The 22,108-nt window shown below is 32.3% G+C and overlaps 1 protein-coding gene across 2 annotated transcripts in view; it reads right to left on the bottom strand.

Annotated features, from left to right (window-relative positions):
* Positions 1 to 22,108, bottom strand: part of LOC145296773 (uncharacterized) — a 221,461-nt gene that overhangs the window by 67,533 nt on the left and 131,820 nt on the right. For both annotated transcript variants that reach the window (XM_080142828.1, XM_080142829.1), the window contains exons 29-32: positions 18,814 to 19,048; positions 16,545 to 16,692; positions 13,784 to 14,020; positions 11,885 to 11,991 (exon numbers count right to left, since the gene is read on the bottom strand). In XM_080142828.1, coding sequence (XP_079998954.1) covers positions 11,885 to 11,991; positions 13,784 to 14,020; positions 16,545 to 16,692; positions 18,814 to 19,048 — 727 coding nt within the window. The remainder of the gene's footprint in view (positions 1 to 11,884; positions 11,992 to 13,783; positions 14,021 to 16,544; positions 16,693 to 18,813; positions 19,049 to 22,108) is intronic.

The following is a 22,108-nucleotide window of genomic DNA, read 5'->3' as shown; positions in this document are numbered from 1 at the left end:
TACTCTCTCTCACTCTCTGTGCCTAAAACTAAACAAAACTTCCATAAGCAAACTTACTTTTCTGGAAGTACCGATCTTTGGAACACAATACCACCATGCTGCTTCACAGCTGACTATCACATGGTCCTTTTCAAGTCCAATGTAAGCAAGTTCTTGTGGAGCTGCTCTCTTAAATAATCAAATTCTGCCCAATTTCCACCACTACCAATCATTACGGTGTTGTCTCTCACTGGTCACCTGACACTTATTAACCCTTATCCTGAAAGGGCCCTTGAGCCTTGATAAGTGGTGACTCCCTTGTTTTGTTTTACAGCATATCAATTCATTTCAGATTATTTAATGGCAAATCTAGCTATTTTGGTAAAAGTATTAATGCTTCAAGTTATTTATATCTTTAAATATTTATTCATGATGTTTGGTTTGTTTGTTTAGGAAAATTTTTACTTTTGGCTTTGCAGAACATGATTGAATTTTTCCAAAGGGAAGGAATAAAATCTATCCTACTCTTAACTAGAATCATCAATCACCATAATACCATATTTACTCCAGGGACTGTCCTACTTAAAATTTCCTAAATGGCTAAACATTTTGTTCATGAAAATAAATGTTTATACACAATATACTACACTTTAATCCCAACCCAAAGACTAAGAAATGGTGGTCAGTTGGACTTATTTTCTTTGTCCTTTGTACACATAATGACAATAGAAACAAAAGGTCATTTTCACTTTTTTCTTATGGCCGACTAAACTGTAAATGAGGTGGAGGTCACAGCAGACATTTCCAAGTTGATTTAAAAGAATAAATACAAGAGAAACTTTTCTTATGACGATTATTTATTGGACATGTCTCATTATACCAAATTTTGTCAATAGGCGAAAACACACATGCACAGACACGTTTACAACTATTGTGTGTGTGTGTGTGTGTGTGTGTGTGTGTGTGTGTGTGTGTGTGTGTGTGTGTGTCTAAAACGGCATCTGTGTGAGTTGAGCTGGCTGTCTCTGAAAGAGAAAGTTTCTAGGGAATATTAAATTCACAAGTAATCCTCCAGTCACAGTGAGAGGAGATAGCATGTTAATTTTTTGCAAGGAGGTATTGTCATCTTCCCACATACAGCACCTGGTATTTTCAAATTGTTAACCATCTGATACTGACCAGGCTCAATGTTGCTTAACTTCAGTGATCTAACGAGAACTGATGTAGCAACATGATTATTCTGTATTGTGTGTCTGTGTGTGAATTCTATTAATAGGCACACATTCAGTGTTTGGTGAGGATCAAAGTGTAATATCTGTTCTGATACTGCACTTCATCTTTTCTGTTCTCAGTCAGTGAAGGAGAAATCCTTTTAAACTAAGACACTTTCTATTTTTGCTCTAATCCAGAACAACTCTCTTGGGGAGAGTTGTATTTTCTACCATTGTGGATGGATGATGATGATAGCGGAGTTTATTAACCCTCTGAGATCGTGCAGTGTGTTTTGGGCAAGAATAGACAGATGGCCTATATCCCTCTTCAGATCTCAAAGCACATTCAGCAACAGATATTAGACTTGCCAGCTCACTATATTCAGTTATTTCGTTTGAACCATATTCAAGTTATCTCCCCTGAATTATACTGACAACAAGATAATGAACTCATCAATTATAAAATAAAAATAGAAAAAAAATCTAGTGGAGAGACAATAGGCGCACACTGCTTTAGAATTTACAATTAATATACACCACATGGTTATTTTGATTAACCAACCCATCAGCACAAGTGTAGGTTTCTAAATAATCCATGAACCTTATGACAAATGATGGGTTACTCTGTCAACACTGATTTATGAGCATCTAGCACACAAACTCCACAGATGAATTTGACGATGATGGGTCAGGCATTGTGGAGAACAAGATATTTTACAAAGCAAATAAAAGTGGTTAAACCTGTCAGCTCACTATAATCAGAGTCATTTTGCTTGAATATTATTCAAGTTATCTCCCATGAATTATACTGATAACAAGAAAATGAACTCTTCAAAATATAAAAAAAAAAAACTTACTCTACAAATGTGTAAAATTTGAAAATGAGACTTGTTTTCTTCTTTCGTCATGAAGCTTTTTCACATAGTGTTTACACCATTGACATCATATCAAGATAACATTTTTGGTTGTAGTTTAAGTTGTATTCGAAGACAGCTTGCACCTTTAGCATAGCCTTTTACTACTAGTAGTCACCAATTCGTTATCAGAATAGTTCTCAAATAATACAAAGTAAATCATGTAAACATGCACTAGATCAGTGGTTCTGACCCTAGGGGGTCCATGGAATATTTCTGAGGGTCCACAGGCAAAACATAACAAAATTATCATAATTATTATAGTTGTTGTAGAATACCTTATTTGCATTGAATTGGTTTTCATTTAAAAATAAAGCTTAATTTTATATTATTTCTTTGATTATTAAAATCTCAAAATTTATATTAGTGAAAAATAGAAGATTGTCTTATGACCAACAGTTATGAAGGGGTCCACCAAGATAAAAAGAAGGGAAAAGGGGTTCATGAGTAAAAAAAAGTTGAGAACCACTGCACTAGATGGTTGCATATTTAGTGGGTTGCATGTTTGCAGTGCATTTAAATAACAGACTTGCTGTAGGTGAAAAATGAGAAATAATTTACTAAGAAATGTGAAACCAGCCAGAAATGAGAAGTATCTCTGATTTGAGGTGGACCACCCAGAATTTGATTTGTCCATTTGAAAATAGTTAGCACCTCTGTAAACAGAGGTTCCTACTTCAGAAAAATAATGGCCGGCTAAATATAGAACTCTCTAGACAGTAGGTTTTTTATGTTCATAGATTGGCTTTTCAAATAGATTCTGGCTAGCCATTATCTCAAGTGGTCTTTCTGGGGTGGTTCCAGTGATATCTGCATGTACCAGCAGATGGGCTAGGAAGGTCAGTTAGAGTTGGTCCTCTGGAGATCTCATAGTCAGTTTGACTTACAGAGGTCTGAGAGTTTGGTTTATGTGCCTCTCGGAAAAAGATGGGTACTTGGGTTCTAAGCTATTAGGCGTGTTTTGATCTGGTTGATTCAGATTTCTCATTTGCAAGTCTATTATGCAAAATAAGAAAATGGACATCATTATAACTCCCAAAAGGATAAAATTTTCTTACTTATCTTTAAACAGGAGTTGCAATCTTATTTGATGGGAGAATATCTCTGTTACAGCACTGAGATCATTCAATTGAAACTGCAACCAGTCTTGAAATCAAACAATAACTTTGGACCAGCACAATGAACGGACAATAATAGGGACTTTCAATGTGGAATATTTTGTTAGTAACTACAGCTACTATTTTCACCTTTTCTGTATTATGTCCTTGTGTTTCTCTTTAACAAACCTTCTCTATGAGAAATAAATATGGCATATGTAAATTCAACTTATCCCTTATATTATTTATCTGCTTGCTAGGAGGTTAGACACAAAGTCAGGTGTGGTTTTGAGAAGCCTGCACACTAGGATAAGCACATTCTGACCTTGAAAAAATGCTTGAGCAGCTTTGTTTGCATTCCCCAGCATGAATGCTGCATGTTAAATATTTTTTCATCCCAAGTCTTGTTTCTTTCAAGCCAAAAGATAATAGGCATCTCTTGCCTTTGGAATAATTATCTTTCATTCTTTTTAGTTTCCTACATCAAGTTTTATCTGGAGTGATGGAGTAACACAAGTCAGCCAATCAGATTTCAACAGAGCTTTACTAATAGCAGCCGGCAATACAGTATGTATAAAGTGCATTTCTTCACTCAATCACTCATTTGTATCCTCCACAGAGTCTTCACCGACCACACATTTCTCCACAAATCTTAGCTAGACATGATAGCACCCTTTCACCTTCATGACGACAACATCATGCAGCAGTAGCAGCAGCTTTTTCCCCTCAGACCCCTGTAGGATTGAATGACATTTTTGACTACCATGAGGTGACAATCAGCAGTAGCCTCTTCAACTCCTACAGCTCGTCAACAATGATTGCCTGTCATTATCATCACTATTGTCACAGAAACTAGAGCAGCTATCAACAAATCCAAGCATCATCAACTTCTGCGGTTTGTTTCTGCATCTCCTGTTCATACCGGCATTTTCCTGCACCTGGTGATGTCCTCCTGCATCTGTTTTTTCAGCTGACGTCCTTCCTGCATCTCCTGAACCTAGTGATATCCTTCCTCCTAACATCCTTCTGAGGCTCCTATTCTTGTTGATGTCCTTCCTGCTCCTGATAATTCCATTCCTGCACCAGCTGACATCTTTCTGTAGCTCCTGTTTCTGCTGACACTGCCTAGTATCTGACTTCTTTTTTTTTTTTTACTATTTCCCCCCCCCCCATTTCTTTGTTTCTTTTTGATGCAATAGAAACAACCTCTATTTTTACATTATCCATCTGCGTTGGTCATTTCTTCTTTTCCATTACCAAATTTTGTTTTCCTCTGTATAAATTGTATTGTAAAACTGATTATCAGTGACTTGCCCCTGCTTTATATATATATGTATGTAGCTCACATAAATAGGAGAAAAAAATTCTAATTTATTTATATAACAATATTAGTATCATTGGTTATAAGTCCAAACAAAGGGAACATATAATTGGTCTCCTTTTCTGGACTCTTTTCAGCCTCTGTTTATGTCTCCATCCTTGGAAAATGACAACTCGTGCATTGTGTGGCTTTTTGATGATATTTCCATCTTCAGCTTTATTTTTCATTTTTATTATTTTTACTAATATAGAGTGGAACGATAAAATTGTCGCCCTAGAAATCATGACATGATTCCATTTCCTGTTTGATAAAAAATGGTTTAATAAATTGTTGCAAGCCATTTGTGTATAAATCCCAAGAGTGATAGGAGCCTTCTATCATGTCTGAAATGTGATGGAAGTGATTAAACAACACTTGCTTCACTGCTGACTCCTCAAACAGTGTCTGTTATGAAGAGGAGATGCAGTTAGGAATAAGGCAACACTTGTTCACTATAAACTCATCGAGCAGTGATATTCAAAAGAGTAAGGTGCAGTTAGTGATTAAGAAATACTAGCTTCACTATAAACTCATCAATGTCCAGAATTGGGAAAATGCGGTCAGGAAATTAGCAGCATTTCGTTCATTATTGACTCATCATTCAGGGAGGTCTACAAGGGGATGAGTGCAGTTAGCGATTAAGCCACATTTGTTTCACTATTAACTCATCAAACAGTGCCAGTTATGAAGACGAGATGCAGTAAGGAATAAAGCAACACTTATCAAATTTCTAACCGTCGCCCCTATTTGTTTTATTAGATATTAAAATATGTCCTCAAATAATCTATGCACTTCACTATATCATCTTTGATCAGATATTTTTAGGCTCATTTAAAACTGACATTATGACGTTAAAATTTGAGATGGCGACAGCAAATTTAGAGTTTTAGTATAATAATAATAATGACTAGCAGAACTAGTGGAAATTCCACGGTAGTTGAAAATTTTTAAAAACACACATCAGTAAGAAAACATCACATAATCAAACAATTACATTGAGGTTGGACCATGTACCATTAAAGACTTAACTAAATCACGAAACTCTGGATTTTCAGGTCCTGGTATCTTTGCTGACAATTGCATTAATTTGATGAACTGATTTGATCTTATCCTAATCTCACAACATTATGATCAATGTGGCAGCTCTGTGTTTTGGAAATCAATAACATAAACATTTGCAAATAGAATTCCCAGTACATGTCTGTCTTTAATGTCTTTCAAAAGTTCAGCTAGATGTGTATGATACACACGTGATATTAAGTCAGGTCGATTTTGTGTAAGTTCTGATGACCCCCAAGTTGTTTACTATTTCAGAATACTTGGATTACACATGTATGTAAGGAATAGGTCTGGTTTTCCGTATTTACAGAAAACTGCTTAACTATTTGCTTTTTACTAATTTCAACATAACATATAAGTAGGTAATGATGTTTTCACCTGAAATGCGTTGGGATTTTTACTAATTTCAAAATGACATGTAAGTAGGTAATAATGTTTTCACCTGGTTTAAAAGATTTTCAATCAACAAAAGCACCCTATGATTGTAAATATTTCGACATGACACTTTAGTAAATAATAATGTTTTCACCTGAAATGCAGTGGAATTTGTACTAATTTCAACATGTAATAATTTATATCAGTTTGAAATAAGTTAAACTTCAAAAAAAAAATCATTGGAAGTAAATATTTATTACGAGTCCGTTATAAAAGTCACACAATAAACAGTGGGCATTTAGGAAATTGACTCCCACCTATAAATTCTACAATTTACACATTTTTTTTTCACATTAATATCATCGAGTCGCAATATTTTTCTCTGTGATGATCACAAAGTACATGTTCAAATTAGTAGAACGTTATAATTGAAAACTGATCCCTGACGATAAAAGTCATAAAAATATTTTTTTCAATTTTTTTTTTTAATCTGAAATTTAAGTTTGCAATCAATGAGACTATCGTGAAAAAGAAAAAAAGAAATAAATTGTAGAATTTAGAGGTGGGGGTCAATTTCCTAAACATCCGCCAAATAAATAAATAATAATTTTTATTTATCAGATTGGCGATTAAGGTGGCAAAATACTCTCGATTCCTCTATTACATAAAAAGAACATAATTTCCTAATCACTGTTATGTTACTATGCCAACAATATATAGACAATACAAAAAATACTGATAAACAATATCAGTATTTCAGAAGTTAACAGTTTTAAATACGCAGAACTTACAGCTTTTTTTTTTAAAGAATAAACACGTTTTATTCATTTTAAACAATGTATACTGAACTTTAAAAATTTTTAAACTATATAAAAAGATTTTTTTATAATATTTAACAATATATACCTTTATTATTTTTAATTTTAAATAATATAAACAGAACTTTTCATAATTTTTAATTTTTAATTTTAAGCAATATAAATAGAACCTTTTATAATTTTAAATGGTAAATTTTTACTTGGTTTCCACCTTAACATTTTCCTTTAAAATGATGACTTCGAAGGTTTTCAGGTATGCTGAAAATGAATATCACATTTAAAGTTTGCGCATATTAAGCAATATATCCAAAGATGTATTTAGATCCTAGTAGAAGGAAAAAAAGCTTTTTTTGTCCAGGTATGATACTGCTGGAGATTAGATTATTCTAGTTCCATCAGCCATGACTGGACAGAAGTGTCAATTATTTACAAGGAGCATTCCAAAAGTAATGCCTCCTATTTTTTATTCTGCCCAAATGGATCAGAGAGGATTGCAAATTGCATTGTTATGATAATTGAAGTTATGCATTTATCACCTGAAATTTTCATCTCTCTGTTGCTGATATTTATGGTGCAAGACTTTAAGAAAGCAACCCCTGTCATGGACAAGAGTCAGAAACAGAGATGCATCATAAAATTCCTGACAAAAGTTCATTGAGAATGGTGGTGACTATGCAGAAAAATAAATTCTGGAGCACAAAAAGGTCACTCATTTTAGCATTACTACTCCCATCTTTGTAGTTCTTCAACAAGTCAAAAAAAAAAATAGGAATCTTTACTTTTGGAAAGCCCCTCGTATGACAATTTTTTTTTTATCGATGGTGTAAGAAAGCAGAAAGCAACCCCTATCATGGACGTGTGTCAAAAGCAGAGATGCGTCATTGAATTCCCGGTAAAAGTGTGTTGAGAATAGTGGCGACTATGTAGAAAAATAAATTCAGGAACATAAAAAGTCGCTCATTTTAATGGTACCACTCCCATCTCTGTAGCTCTTCAACTTTTTGAGTTAAAAAAAAAAAAATTGGCTAACTTTTGGAACAACCCTCGTATTATCACCTGTGATATAGATTGAACCTTCAACATCCAGAAGATTAGAACCGATTGTTAATCAATGCCTTTATCAGTTGCGCCACGATGTAAATATGCACTGTGCATCCTATTTTGATGATGCATATGAGTGGCACATGTTGCAAGTGATAGATGCTTAGCCAAAAGAAGAAAAGTGGGGGACAGAGAACTGAAAATATCTCTGGACAATCTGACCACTCGAGAGATATTTCCTTTGTTTAAACAAATAAGTACCTCCATGAATGGTAAAGTCATGCTGGGACTGACCTGCTTGGGAAAAGTAATTTTTCTAGATGATAAAACCCCTTCAATAAGTTCAAAAAGACAGAGCTGAAGAAGGTTGAAGGTTGCATCAGACAAAACATGAAAATGACAACCAAAATGAGAACAGTAGTCCAAGAATCAAAATTATAAATCCTCACCAAAAAAATTCTGAAACATACATAATGCATTATCTTTTTTTAGTACCTTGCATCCTACTATGTCGGTAAGTCGATGAGATCTGTTAAGTTGCTTCTTGGTTTCTATTTTCTTGAGTTATGAAAGAGTAAAACACTATCAATAATTCCCCCCACTCTTTATCTATGCCTAAACCTAAACGTAGATTCCATGAACAAAGCTTCTTTCTTAGAACTGCACACCTGTGGAATTGTCTTCCGATTTCCTGCTTTCTGGCTGACTACAATATGGTTTTGTTCAAGTCTAAAGTAAATAAGTTCTTGATGAGCCGTTCCATATAAGTTATCAAATTTACCAAATTTTCATTACTAATGATTACTATATTGTCCAATTTCTACTGTATACTCTTTAACCCTTATCCTTGAGTGGCCTCTGGGCCTTGATAATGTAGTGATGCCTTTGTAAAAAAAAAAAAAAAAAAAAAACAATAGGGTTATTTTTGTTCATTTTCTTTTTTTCAGAGGGGTGGGGGAGATTTTTATTTTCATCAATCTTATATTTGTTTAAAAAATATTAACCATAAAAAAATGATAATCAACTAGAAGAATACCTAAATAAAATTAATTACCCAAACAGAACAGTCTCGCACCTTTTTTATGTCTTCTTATGAGGATCAAAACCAAGATATAATATTAAACCTCATACCTAGAATCCTCATTCTAATTTTGATCAACATTCATTATGGGATTATAATTCGAGAAAATGGTTAAAACTTAGGGCTTTAGCTTAAAAAGTCTTAAGTATCAGGTAAATCAAAGGATGGATAAGACGCTTACGTTTTACAAAAAATTATAGAAAAACTTTTACACAAAAGTGGAATGGGTCACATACGATACAATACGTTGTTACATCAAGAAGAAATTAAAATTCAAGTAATCTAGCTTAATTACTGCCCGAATGATTCTGGGTTAAATTCAATGCATATCTGAAATAAAGAAAAATCTGCATGATGTACGTACCCATGAAAAAACAAAAATATCATATTCCAAAAATCACATGAATTGATCAAATAGTTTTATTCTTATTAAAAAAAATCATTTTTAAGTAATTAATAGGAATTCATAGGCATTACAACATACATCTAGTATGGATTATTGTTGACTTATTTCCCTTTGATTCTTGAACATTTTTTTTTTTCAAAATGACAGTCAAGACAGTTACTCTTTGGATACTCATAAAATTTCATTTTCTTATATATATAAATAAAACGTTAGATATATGTATGTGTGTCTGTGTGAAAATATTTAACCGATGAACTCTTAAACTACTGGTCACATATAACGAATAAAATCTTTGTGTGGATGGATGAATAATACGTACAGAAATATGTCGGCAAGTTGAAATGCAAAATCAAGTTCAATTCAACTTGCCAACATATTTTTTATTACTTTTACACATGTACAAATTCATTCATAGCTTGAAGTGGTTTAATTTTAAATCTTTCGTATCTATTTGTAGATAGTTCAAGATAAGAAACACAGCTGGAGTGCTCTAGTTTTTGGTTCTGATTCTAGCTGATCGCACCCAAGTCGTTTTCTTCTTTTTAACTTTTGAAATCAGTACTATATATATATATATATATATATATATATATATATATATATATATTTAAATATTTTTATGTGCATAAAATTAAGTTATCTATAGACAGGCATGTTTCGAGGTATCACTTCACTTGTCAGTATAGCTAAACTTGTTGATACTCTAACTTGCCACCGCTCAATACGTAGTCTGATGTTTTACAAGACCACAGGATCTCAACCATTCTATACACGATTTTTATCACATTTTAAATGTAAGATTGTTGATTCATTTATTTTTTTTTTTATTAGCAATTCTGTAGTATTTTTTTTCTTCTTTCTCATCACTCCCTGAGTGCTTTAAAGAGAGAAGTTATCTGCCCTTTGTTTATATTCTAATTGCCCCACATTTTGGGACATATTATTTGTAATTAATTTATTATTTAAATATTTTTACGTGCATAAAATTAAGTTTTCTATAGACATGCATGTTTTGAAGTATCATTTCTCATCAGTATAGTTAAACTCGTTGAGACTCGAACTCGCCACTGCTTGATACGTAGCCTGATATTTTACCACAAGACCACGAGATCTCAACAATTCTATGTACGATTTTTATCGCATTTTAAATGTAATATTGTTGATTTATTTATTTTTCATAAGCGATTCTGTGGTATTTTTTTATGGGGTGACTAGAATATAAACAAAGGGCAGATAACTTCTCTCTTTAAAACACTCAGGCATCCTCTTTCCCCATGAGTTTAAAAATAAAACTATTTTATCAATTTATGTATTTTTGTTTTGTCACTGGTATGTACATTATACAGATTTTTTCTATTTTTTTTAATAAAGGGGGAATTCTGAACCAAGGACAATTTTTTAAATGGGAGTTTGTACCCATATTACACTCCTAAAAGATCTTTTAAAAAAAAAAAAACTGAAATTTGGAGAATTAATGTTTAATATCTATTATTACCATTTCAAAGCTAATTGGAGGTGTCTGAACTTATACAAAAGGTTTCCATCATCCTTTTTACAAAACTTAGTTAAACTAAATACAGCCTACATCATGACCCTCACACCTAGCAGCTCTGTTCCAAAATTCATAAATATTGGCTAATTAGTTCCATATTCAAAATTCGTAATTTTTGGATAATTAGCTAAAATCATTAAAATTATTTATTTTATTAATTTTGAAGACTTTTTAGAATCTTTTTTTTTTTTGGGGGGGGGGTATTGGCAGCACTGTCCTCAAAAAATTGAAAAAAAAAAGATGTGAAAATTCCTTACTTTTTCATCTTAATAATTGAACATTTATAATCAGCTAACATATTTCCTAATTCTGGCATAGTGCTATTGAAAGTAGTGATAAGGCAAATTAGTCCCTTCATTTTTATTGTTCTTTAGTATTTCTATTGTTAACCAATTTATTGAAATAAAATATAAGGACATTATCAAAAAGTATATAATAAAAATTAATAAAATTACACAGATAAAAATAACACAATTAGTCTTCATTACTTAAAAAGATTCTAAAATGTATTTTTAATAAGTCTTTAAAAAAAAAAAAGAATGCAAAAAGTGCTTTCAATAATTCTTAAAAAACAAAAAATAAAACTAATTTCAATAATTCTTGATTAAAATAAGACCAAAAAAAAACATTCAATGATTATTAAATAAAAAAAAAAAACGAATGACTGGAAAAACGTAGTAAAAAGGAAGTACATGCACAAGGGAGATATTGGCATGCGAGAAAAAAAGTAAACAGAAATGATTTACTTTGTCACCGCTTTTGGTAGCACTACACCAGCAGTTAGGAAGTATGTTAGCTGACTATAGCCGAATGAACTCATTTTCACAATGAAGAGAAACACTTATGAATTATCAGAATTAATTTAATGTTTTCATTGCAAATATTTCTTAAATCAGATTTTTCTGACTGAACATACTTTCATTAATATCATAACATTTTTTATCATGCATGAAAAAAATTAATTAAATAAGAAAAAGAAAAATCAACTTACTTTTCAATGTCTTGATTTTCAATTTGGTCAGTTTCTGAACTACTTCGCTGAGTAGGAGGTTGAGTACTCAAATGAGGTGTAAACATTGTGTTTTTAGATTCAGATACCTACAAAATAAACAAACAAAAACATAGGGATGTACAAGGTGTTGTGACCTTGCAGTGCTGATAATAATTAAGATAATACAATAATATATTTACAAGAATGTATTTCGAAAAGTACAAAACAGTATGTTACAGAGTAACTGTCTGATAGTGTGGCTATGACTGCCATAAACACTTTGTCGTAACTCTATATATAGAGTCTGGAAAAATCCATCTATTCGCAAAATAGAGTTGATCAACATCACACCCTAACACAAAGATTGGTTTGTATTATTTGGATTATTCTCATCTCTTTTTTGGAATTGAAAGCCATTTTTGGTTTCAGAAGAAAAGAAAAAATCTTGTTCCAAACAAAATGACAGTTGTCAATCAGAGAAGCTTTTGATTGTAAAAGCCAAGATGAAGATGAAGAATAGGGTTTTCCGTTGGATAATCGCTCTGTACAAGTATTGGTTTCTGATAAGTTGCTAGCAGAACATGGCTCCATTTGATTGGTCAGTTCCCATCGTCAGCATCTATAAGTAGAACCTTCCAACTTTCTTTAAACATACCCTCCCACATATAAAAAATATTGTAACATCTCTCATATATATATATATATATATATATATATGTTGTCTTCCAATTTTTGGCAAACGCCTATATTTTCTTCTTTATTGTCTTACATGCATCTCAGAACCCATAACGAACAACATTTCTATAGTCTATTTTGCTGCTTGATCAAATATTGGTAAAAATCAACAGTGTCACAAAACAAAATAAAAGGAAGAAAGGTACTAAGGAGAAATTAGAAGAAACAGCAAGTCAAAAACAGGAAAAGCACAATTGGAATGCAATGAACTAGTACATCTGCTCTGAAGCCAGAAACATAGCTTAATTGAGCTTGTTAATTTAAGCAAGCCAGTAAGTAACATATGCACATTATTATTTTTTATAAACTTTATCATTTAGGTAGTGCAGTCACCATGAAACCCCTTTAAAAATGAATTAAATAACAAAATTTAATAGAGAAAAGAATTGCTCTACATCAAATATTGAGGTTCATTAAGTAATACATTTTTAAAATGATTATATGTATGTGCTTGATAAAATCTAAAAGTATTGGGCTTATCATTATGAATTATGGAATAAGAGCGCTTCTATAATATACAAACGAAAACAATATTGAATTTCAAATGAAACGAATGGTACCTACATAATTGTCATGTCACAAAAAGTAACACATCCAAAAATTACAGAAAACGATAAGGTAGAAAAATAATGAAAAACTGTTTTCGATAAAGTTTATATAGGGAATAAATTTTGTCCGACATTTTGAATTACATTTGTCACGTGAAGTAAGCAAAAGAACTTACTCATCTCCCCTGTCAGCTAATCTCTCTTTTTAGTAAGTGCAATACAGTGATATTGCTTCATTTTCATAAATTTCTTTTTTCATTAATAATTATTTTTCTACCTTATCGTTTTTCGTAAATTTTGGATATGTTACTATTTGAGACCTGACAATTATGTAGTTACCATTTGTTTAAGTTGAAATTCAATATTTTTTTGTTTGTATAATATAGAAGCGCCGGAATATGTATTCTAGGCCATAGGCTGGGTAACATGGGCATATTATTATCATTTTTCTGATTATACCCTTTGAGAGAAGGCACCAAAACCGTACTGTACCCGTCAAAGAATGAAAAATAAAACATTGAAATTTTAAACTAATGCTTAAACTTGTCCTAACATCTAAAATCTTAACCATGACTCTTTTCTCTGGTCTAAAACTAAAAGAGGAAACAAAACTCACTGGTATTTTCAAAGGTTTCTTCTGGCCAGCACGTTTGTCGGGTTTTTTATTTGAAGATGCGGACGGAACAGCCCAACGTGTGGTCTGTGACTTGGCCAATGGTGGTTTGGAGTGATAAGGATTGGATGACAATTTGGAAACCTGGGAACTTTTTTCAGGATTAACAGTTTCACTCTGAACCGGAGTGCCTCCCAATCCAGGTTCCAGTGCAATCATAGTGTCCATTCGATGTGAAAACTGAAAAAGAAAAAATTTGATTTGAGCTTTAAACAAAACAAAAAAATATATATTGTTACTATAATGCCAATCTATATTATAACTAGCAAGCTGCCTGGCATTGCCTGGTCATAAGATACACTTAAATATGATATTTTTATTCATGCAGATTAGGTATTTATTATTATAGAGACAACTCTCTATTGATTATTATATTGTAACTAATATATAATAGTGAGATCAAATCTTATATATCTTCATTTAAGAACCAGCTATTTTGAATAGAAGACAAGCTTTATTTCTGTCGCCTGAGGAGGTGCTTTTGGCTTTTTTAATAAACCAATTTCTCTGAAACATTAGCATGTTCAGTGTAGCAACTATGTAATACTTGTCTATATAAATATAAATAATATATTTGGCTCTTTTTATCGAGCACTCTTAATAACCTCGTTTTAATTCATAGATTTTATCTCCTGAATACCTTTAACTTGGTGTGTGTGTATATATATATATATATATATATATATATATATATACTTGAGAGCCATCAGCTAGAATCCAAACCAAAACATACAACTCTCCACCCTCATTCCTAAACTGCTGAGCCATGCATATATATATATATATATATATATATATATAATAGTGATGGGACGATTACAATAGTATTCTCGATTCCATACTAAATGTTCCTAATTCTGATACTAGAACCGATTCCAATTCTTAATAAATCTCTAAATATTTTACTATAGAATTGTTATTTTTTCACGATTACCATAAAAGCACACGTTAAATTTGCTATTTTCTCAAATATAAAAATACATTTGTGGGGGATGATCTATCAATTTTATTTTACTAGTTGTTTAAAATCACTAAATATTTATTATTTCATCATTACTATAAGCACCAGAACGTTTTGATTTAAACAAAATTTAATTAAAAAAAAACAATTAAAAGAATCGTTTTTGGCATCAGAAAATAGGCACAATCTTGTCCAGTTCTGAAACTCCCAAAAGTTCCAATTTCCAATTCCGATTAATCATCTCACCACACACACACACACACATATGCAACTATCATCACTTTTTTTGAAAGATGAAATCATCCAATCGTCGAAGACAAGATTCAAGCAAACATGCACACCCAAACATCCACAGAGTTTTATAATTATATAGATTAAAAAAAATTGTTTTTCCATGTTTGTCTGTTGTGCACTTACAGGTTCCAAAATTATTTCCATCAAATCTAAAGTGGGGTAAAAATATTAGGTGCTTGTACAGTTTACGGACTGCGCTCTTTTAGGACAGGATTTTGAAGTTAAATTCAAACTTTACAGTATCTTTTGTTTATTAAATTGTTAAGTGGAAGTACAGAATAGTTAAGAATGGGTTTCTAAATAATGAGATTATAATTTCAGCACAATCCATAAACTGCACAAGTACCAAATATTAATACTATTGGGTGATCTATCAAAAAATGCCAACACTGGAATCATTAATAAAATTCACAATCTTTTCAGCAATTCAATATTTGGTACAAATAAACCTCCCTTTATACCTGATTTGTTCACCAAATTTTATTCATGAATAACTAACAGTCCTTTTTTATTGACAGACTTAGTGTTAACTGCCCTAACTTTACTAATAGAAGCTGCCAGTCCCTGAGCATTTGTATCTTGATTCAGAAACTTCTGATTGATCAGAGTTTTGTAACTTTCAGTGAATAATTATCCTGATATTTTTATACAACAAGCTCAGTTATTGACTTGTTATTCTTTTCTTTTTGGGGGTTGAAAGGATCTCTACTTTCCAGTAATGTCAACTTAAAGAGACCAGGGTTGAACAGATCATACACTCTATCCAAAGCAGCATGAGAAAAGTAACAACCTGTCTGACCTAATCCTCTCATCAAGCAGGACCCTCATCAAAGAAACAGCCCAGTTCCAGCAATCAAACGAGACCTAGAGTAGACAAATCTGATGACATTACTCTCTGGATGTTGTGTGGAGAGAAAGAGGTACATTTTTAGTTAATCTCTACTCATGTAAATCTATTTACAAAAATTAAGTATTTTAAAACCTATTTTCATTGTTTATGAAAATGCATTTTTCAATAACTGTGAAATGTTTGTAAAAATCAAAGCTTTTTTTTATATTTTAACAATGAAACATGTAAATGACAAGGTTTAAATAATTGTTTTCTTTTTGTCTTTTTTTTTTCTTTGTGAGTCAAAATTTAATCAATAATTGGGTTGCAATGTCTGTCGCAATGGCAAATCAACCTCTTTGGATTTATTTAATGCAAAAAAACACTATGCTTCTTGAAAAAGATTCATCATAAACAATTCATAAGTTGCTATTTAACCTCACAGCTGATATAAGCATCAGTGAACTCAATAAATCCAACTGGATTTAAATGTACATTGGCCAATTCGACATCAGCACCTATTATATTTATTAAATTACATATGCCCTTTCCCTCCCCATCATAATAAAATGAACATTTTAAAAATATAAAGAAGAATTCTAGAACTATAATTTTCTCACCAATTTCGTCCGGTGATATTCTTCCTCCATTTTCAGTGCCAGCTGATCCATAAGTGCAATCTGCTGGTCCATATTTTTCAATTCTCGGAATAAAGAATTCTTGGAAGATTCTTGAAGACTTTTAGACTTGGAAAATGTTTCTAAAATTCTGGAAAGAGAAAAATAAGAATAGTTCTATTTTCTTTTTATATAAGAGAGTTATTACTTATCAGGGCCCGAAGGTCACTCGAGGATAAGGGTTAATAAGTATAAGGTCAGTGGTTGTCAGTGAGACAACAGCATAATGATCAGTAATGGTAAAAGTTGGATGGAATTTGATTATTTAAGATGACAGCTTAACAAGAGCTTGTTTACATTGGACTTGAAAACAACCACGTCATAGTCAGTCAGAAATCAGCCCTACAGTATACAGTTCCACAGGTGGACAGTTTTAGGAAAGAAACTTTGTTCGTGGCATTTGGGCTTATATTTAGGCACAGATAGAGAGTGGGGGAAATTGTTGATAGTGATTGTAGCTAGATAAGTGTTTGTTGTGAATGCTTTTGTAGGAAAGAGGGACCACAGATTAAAGTTCAGATGAGTACTTACCATGAAAATAACAATAGAAAGGAGATAAACTCACAACGTCTCTTTTGTCAGAAAAAGGTTAAAAAGAGGAGAAAAGACATCACCTACTAGATTTTGAAGTCGGTTTCAAACCCTGTCAAGGTAGGAAAAAGTGCTAAAAGATATCTGCATATTAATTTGATGTTCTCAATACAGTGGACAGGCAACAAGCCACCAATCTATTTTCATAAGAAGGATATAAAGAAAAAAAAACAATATTATTTCAAGGTGATTTGATACTGTTAAATTTTTGTTTTAAACTTTTAAGTCATTTTTACAGGTTCTTGAAAGGAAAGGATATATTTGCACTTGTAGCAGCTATTATCTTGATCAGATTGAGCTGACTTACTCCTGAGTACAAACTGCATCTCTAACCATCACAGAATAGTTTCAACAATCCTGAGCTAGGTTGCAGGAAATAGCTAACCATTCCTGATTCCAGCACTGGAGACCTACTTGTGGGCCTGATAGTACCACCAGGTCATCCTTAATTGTTGTTGCCCAAATCTTCAACTGTCTAAGTATTTATGAGCCAGTTACAGTCGGTGTAATCACAGAATCTATGGAATGTGTAGAATTCGTTCTGGTAACAACTGGGAGTAGTGGTAGGACTAAATATTTACAAAGAAAAATAGGGACTCCTTTCTCTTAAGATGTTGTGATTGTGATGGCGTTGCTTATAGGATGTAGTGTAGCATTTTATTATCACGACTGAATGTGTATAAAATGGTGTTCAAAAGCTACATAAGATAATGGCTATTAGCCTAGATGTATTGAATTTGTATGTGGCATCTGTTGTTGCAAACCTACGATACTTTAGTCGAGAGGAGAATTTTTGCAGTCATTTTAATATATAAGAGATAATGATAAGAATAATTCTTTTTAGTAAAAATATCAATCCAAAGATTAAAGTTATGTAAATATATAAAAAACACACACTTGATCACGAAAATCTGCTCAAACCTGCCAAGATGAAATGCACTCTGTGTCACCAAAATTCACTCAGAAATTTAAAAGTTTTGTAAATATATAAATGCAAAAAAAAAAAAAAAAGCAGATTTGAATCTCCTCCACCCCCACCGCACCCAATTCAAAAAAAAAAAAAAAAGAAAAGCAGAAATAAAAATGTCCAGCCACCATCAAAAAAATTAAATAAAAACTTTCTTTATGAGGATGGTACTCTAGGCCGGATTAAATTGTTTTTTTTTTACTTGCTAACAAATACCCCTAAAAATCAACTTTGTAATTGTAAGTCTTCATTTCATAAAAATATCAATCCAAATTTTGGTTGAAATAGTTTTATTAAAAATTTTGTAAATAAACACAATCTCCAGAAAAAAAAAAATCAATCTTGGTCGCAAATACATAATATAACTCATTATTATTATTTTTCTTTTTTATTTATTTTTTTTTTTTTTTAAATAAAAATATCAATCCAAAGATTAATTAAAGTTGTGTAAATATATTTAAAAAAAAAATGCACTCTTTATTGCAAAAATCCACTCAAACGTGTTAAGGTGAAGGTTAATTTACATAAATGTTTAATAAGTAAAAGACACTGTTTAGAAGAATAGATTTTTTTAAGAAAAAAAAGTATTCTTCCAAAAGTTCTCAATATACAATTGCAATCAATTAAAGTCAAGAATTTCTTCCAGAAACTTACTCAAATCGTACAGGTTCTTTTTTCTTTTTTAATCTGGGACTTGATTTCAACAAACCAACACTTTTGTCATTTATTGAAGGTACAGATGGAGATATAACATCTGGAAATGAGTCTGGAATATCAGCCGAGTTCAGAGATGATGACTCATGTAGTTGTGTAAAGGTTCGCTTAGAAGAGTCTTTTGCAGCAATGGTGTTCTTGTCTCCCCAGGCTTGTGTAACAGACTGATTTACTTCTGTTGCAACACAAAACAAACAAATAAAATACAGAGTTTCAACTTAGGGTCAGTCTGAAACTATAAATATGAATATGCAAGTTAAAAACGAAGTATATCAATGAATACATGGATGCATAAATAATTTATATATAACTCCATTAGAGGATGATAGCACGAAGTTGAGATTAAAAGCTAAAAATCAATAAGAACAGTTGATCATCTATCTATATATATAAAACACAAAACGGACACGCACGTTTTTGTATGTCCAAGAAAGGCATTTTTCGACGAGGGTCTCGGGAGGGGGGGGGGTACTATATTTTAGAACTTTTTATATACTCCCTAGACTGTAATATCTATGATTTGTGAACGAACGTTGTTTGTAGATTTATTTTGATTGACTTTTATAAGATTCCCACTATTCCGCCCTCTTGCGTGTTTGTTCGGCTTTTTCGTATAAAAGCAAAACTAATATCAGAGCTAAGACATCCGCTTTGGCCTTCATGGCCGAGATGTCAAGAAAGCAATTAGCTTTGATCACTGTGGGGGACAATTGCTATTCATTTGGACACTCCCTTTTAGCAGGGAGCTGGTTTTCGCCAATATCATTGGGAAAGAAATACAGCATGTAAGCTTAACTGGCTAACAGCATGAACTCATTCACTTAACTTTCACTTTCTGCATGTCAACTTTTTAATCGCTAAATTTCAATGCTTTTTAAGTCCTCTGGCATCTTAACGCAGAGTAAGGTCTCAGGTTTTCTTTTTTCTTTTCCCCCTTCGCATCGTGTCACAGGTTCGAGCCTACCTGCCTACTAAAACTTTTTTTCACGTTCTTTTCCTCCTTCGGTGTTCGGCTTCAAGCCTTTCCCCCCCTCCCGCCCACACATACAAATATCCGGGCAATGCCAGGTACTCCGCTAGTCTATATATAACTTCAAAAGAAAAGTGTATCAATCCATCATCATCATATTTGGTGCAATGTCCGTTTTATATGTTGGCATACATTGGGCAGCTTTTAGAAAATTGACTTACAAGTAAACCTATCTTTGACCAGGTCTTTATTTATCCCTCTTTCTCTCAAATCTATACTTATTATTTCCTCCCATGTTTTTCTTGGCCTTCCACTGCAAACCTGCTACCTCAAAATATCTACATCTACCAAGAACTGTCAACCAGTCTTTCACTGTGGCCATATCATTAAAGTCTTCTTTTCTGCATACATCTCATTGCATTGTCCAGATTTAATCTTCCTCTGAGGCTATCAGAAATAAACCTATCTTTAAGATTCGCATTACGCATCCATTGTATCATTCTCATATCTGTTCTCTCCATACAACACATTTCCTCAACTCTCACCGGCCAGATTATACTACATACACATGCCTGATGGATTCTTCCCTTTGTTGACAATGGTAATGCTCTGCTGGTTAGTCATAGCAAAAGCTTACTGAACTTACTTCATCCACAGATTATACTACATACACATGCCTGATGGATTCTTCCCTTTGTTGACAATGGTAATGCTCTGCTGGTTAGTCATAGCAAAAGCTTACTGAACTTACTTCATCCACAGATTATACTACATACACATGCCTGATGGATTCTTCCCTTTGTTGACAATGGTAATGCTCTGCTGGTTAGTCATAGCAAAAGCTTACTGAACTTACTTCATCCACAGATTATACTACATACACATGCCTGATGGATTCTTCCCTTTGTTGACAATGGTAATGCTCTGTTGGCTAGTCATAGCAAAATCTCACTGAACTTACTTCATCCACACCGAATTCTTGTAATCAAACCAGTGCCAGTGACACCCTGTGCTCTAATGGTATTACCAAGGTAACAAAACATCTGAATAATCTCAATAGCTTTGTCATTCTGATAAACTTTCTCAACATTTGAGTTTTTATCCATCTCTTTTATCTTATACTCCTTTAGCACAAACTGGTTATCATGGTTTAACTTAACCATAATTCCACAGCACTTCAATGCTTACAAACGCCAGAAAAAAAAAAATTGAGTTGAAACGTGGTTCCTTCTTTCTGGGGGTTTTCCAACACTATTGATGCATAACCAATTTATGTGTAAATATATTATATGAGGATTAAGCTGACACCAAAAAGCACATAAAAGGCAAAAGCAACAAAAGAATAAAAAAAAAAGTAAGTGCAAATAGTCAAACACCCAGATGTACAACTTAATTAACTTAATTTAAAAGAAATAACATATTTTCTTTAGGATAAAAATACTCACCCTCAAAAAAATATATCTAATATATAAATGACTGTCTGTCTCAATATTTTCTAACTATCTCTTCCGAAACAAAAGTCACAGAGCGGTGCTAGGGGCTTTAAAGGATTGAATTTTTTATGGGCCGTTTTTTTATGGGTCTTTAGCCGGTTGAAATTGCTTTTAAGGGGTCCAAAATGGGTCAAAATTGAAAAAATCGTTAAACATTTTGTCTATTCATCTTAGTTTATTTTTAATTGGTTTATATGCATGTCACATTGGTACAGTGGTAACGTCACCAGCTTTAAATGCTACAGTTTTGGTTTTGATTCAAGCTGATGGCACCTAAATACTTTTTCTTTAAATAAATGAGAAAAAGTCTATATTTCAAATACCAAGATGTTAACGTTTATTTCTTTTAGCATCTTCAATTCTTGGCAGCACCTGTTTTGTAATGTTTTTCATATAATTATTTTGTCAATTTTTTAATCTTTTCCACTCTGCCTTATCAGAATAGGAACGCATCAATTTTAAAAGAAAATAAAGGAATATGGGCATGCTTACATAAATATAAAGAAATAAGAAGTCAGGGCGGAAAAGATAAAAAAAAATTGACATAATTATATGAATGGTTCTGCACTACAAAATAGGTCCCGTTAAAAATTGTACATTTTAACATGCTGAAAGAAATAAATTTTTTGACTTTTATTCACCCTAAACAAAGCACATTATCCCACAAAATGGTTACTATGAATTAGGAGCTGTATACCTATAGAAACATCCTAAATGGGAAACTATACAATGAGATGTTTGTTCAAATTACATTTTAATTTATGCATGTAAG

Source organism: Euprymna scolopes, chromosome 17 (genome assembly GCF_053919585.1).
Source record: "Euprymna scolopes isolate OS-2025 chromosome 17, ASM5391958v1, whole genome shotgun sequence".
NCBI classification, from domain to species: Eukaryota; Metazoa; Mollusca; class Cephalopoda; order Sepiida; family Sepiolidae; genus Euprymna; species Euprymna scolopes.
Note: the sequence above shows the minus strand (reverse complement) of the source record. Positions and strands in the feature narration are given on the sequence as shown.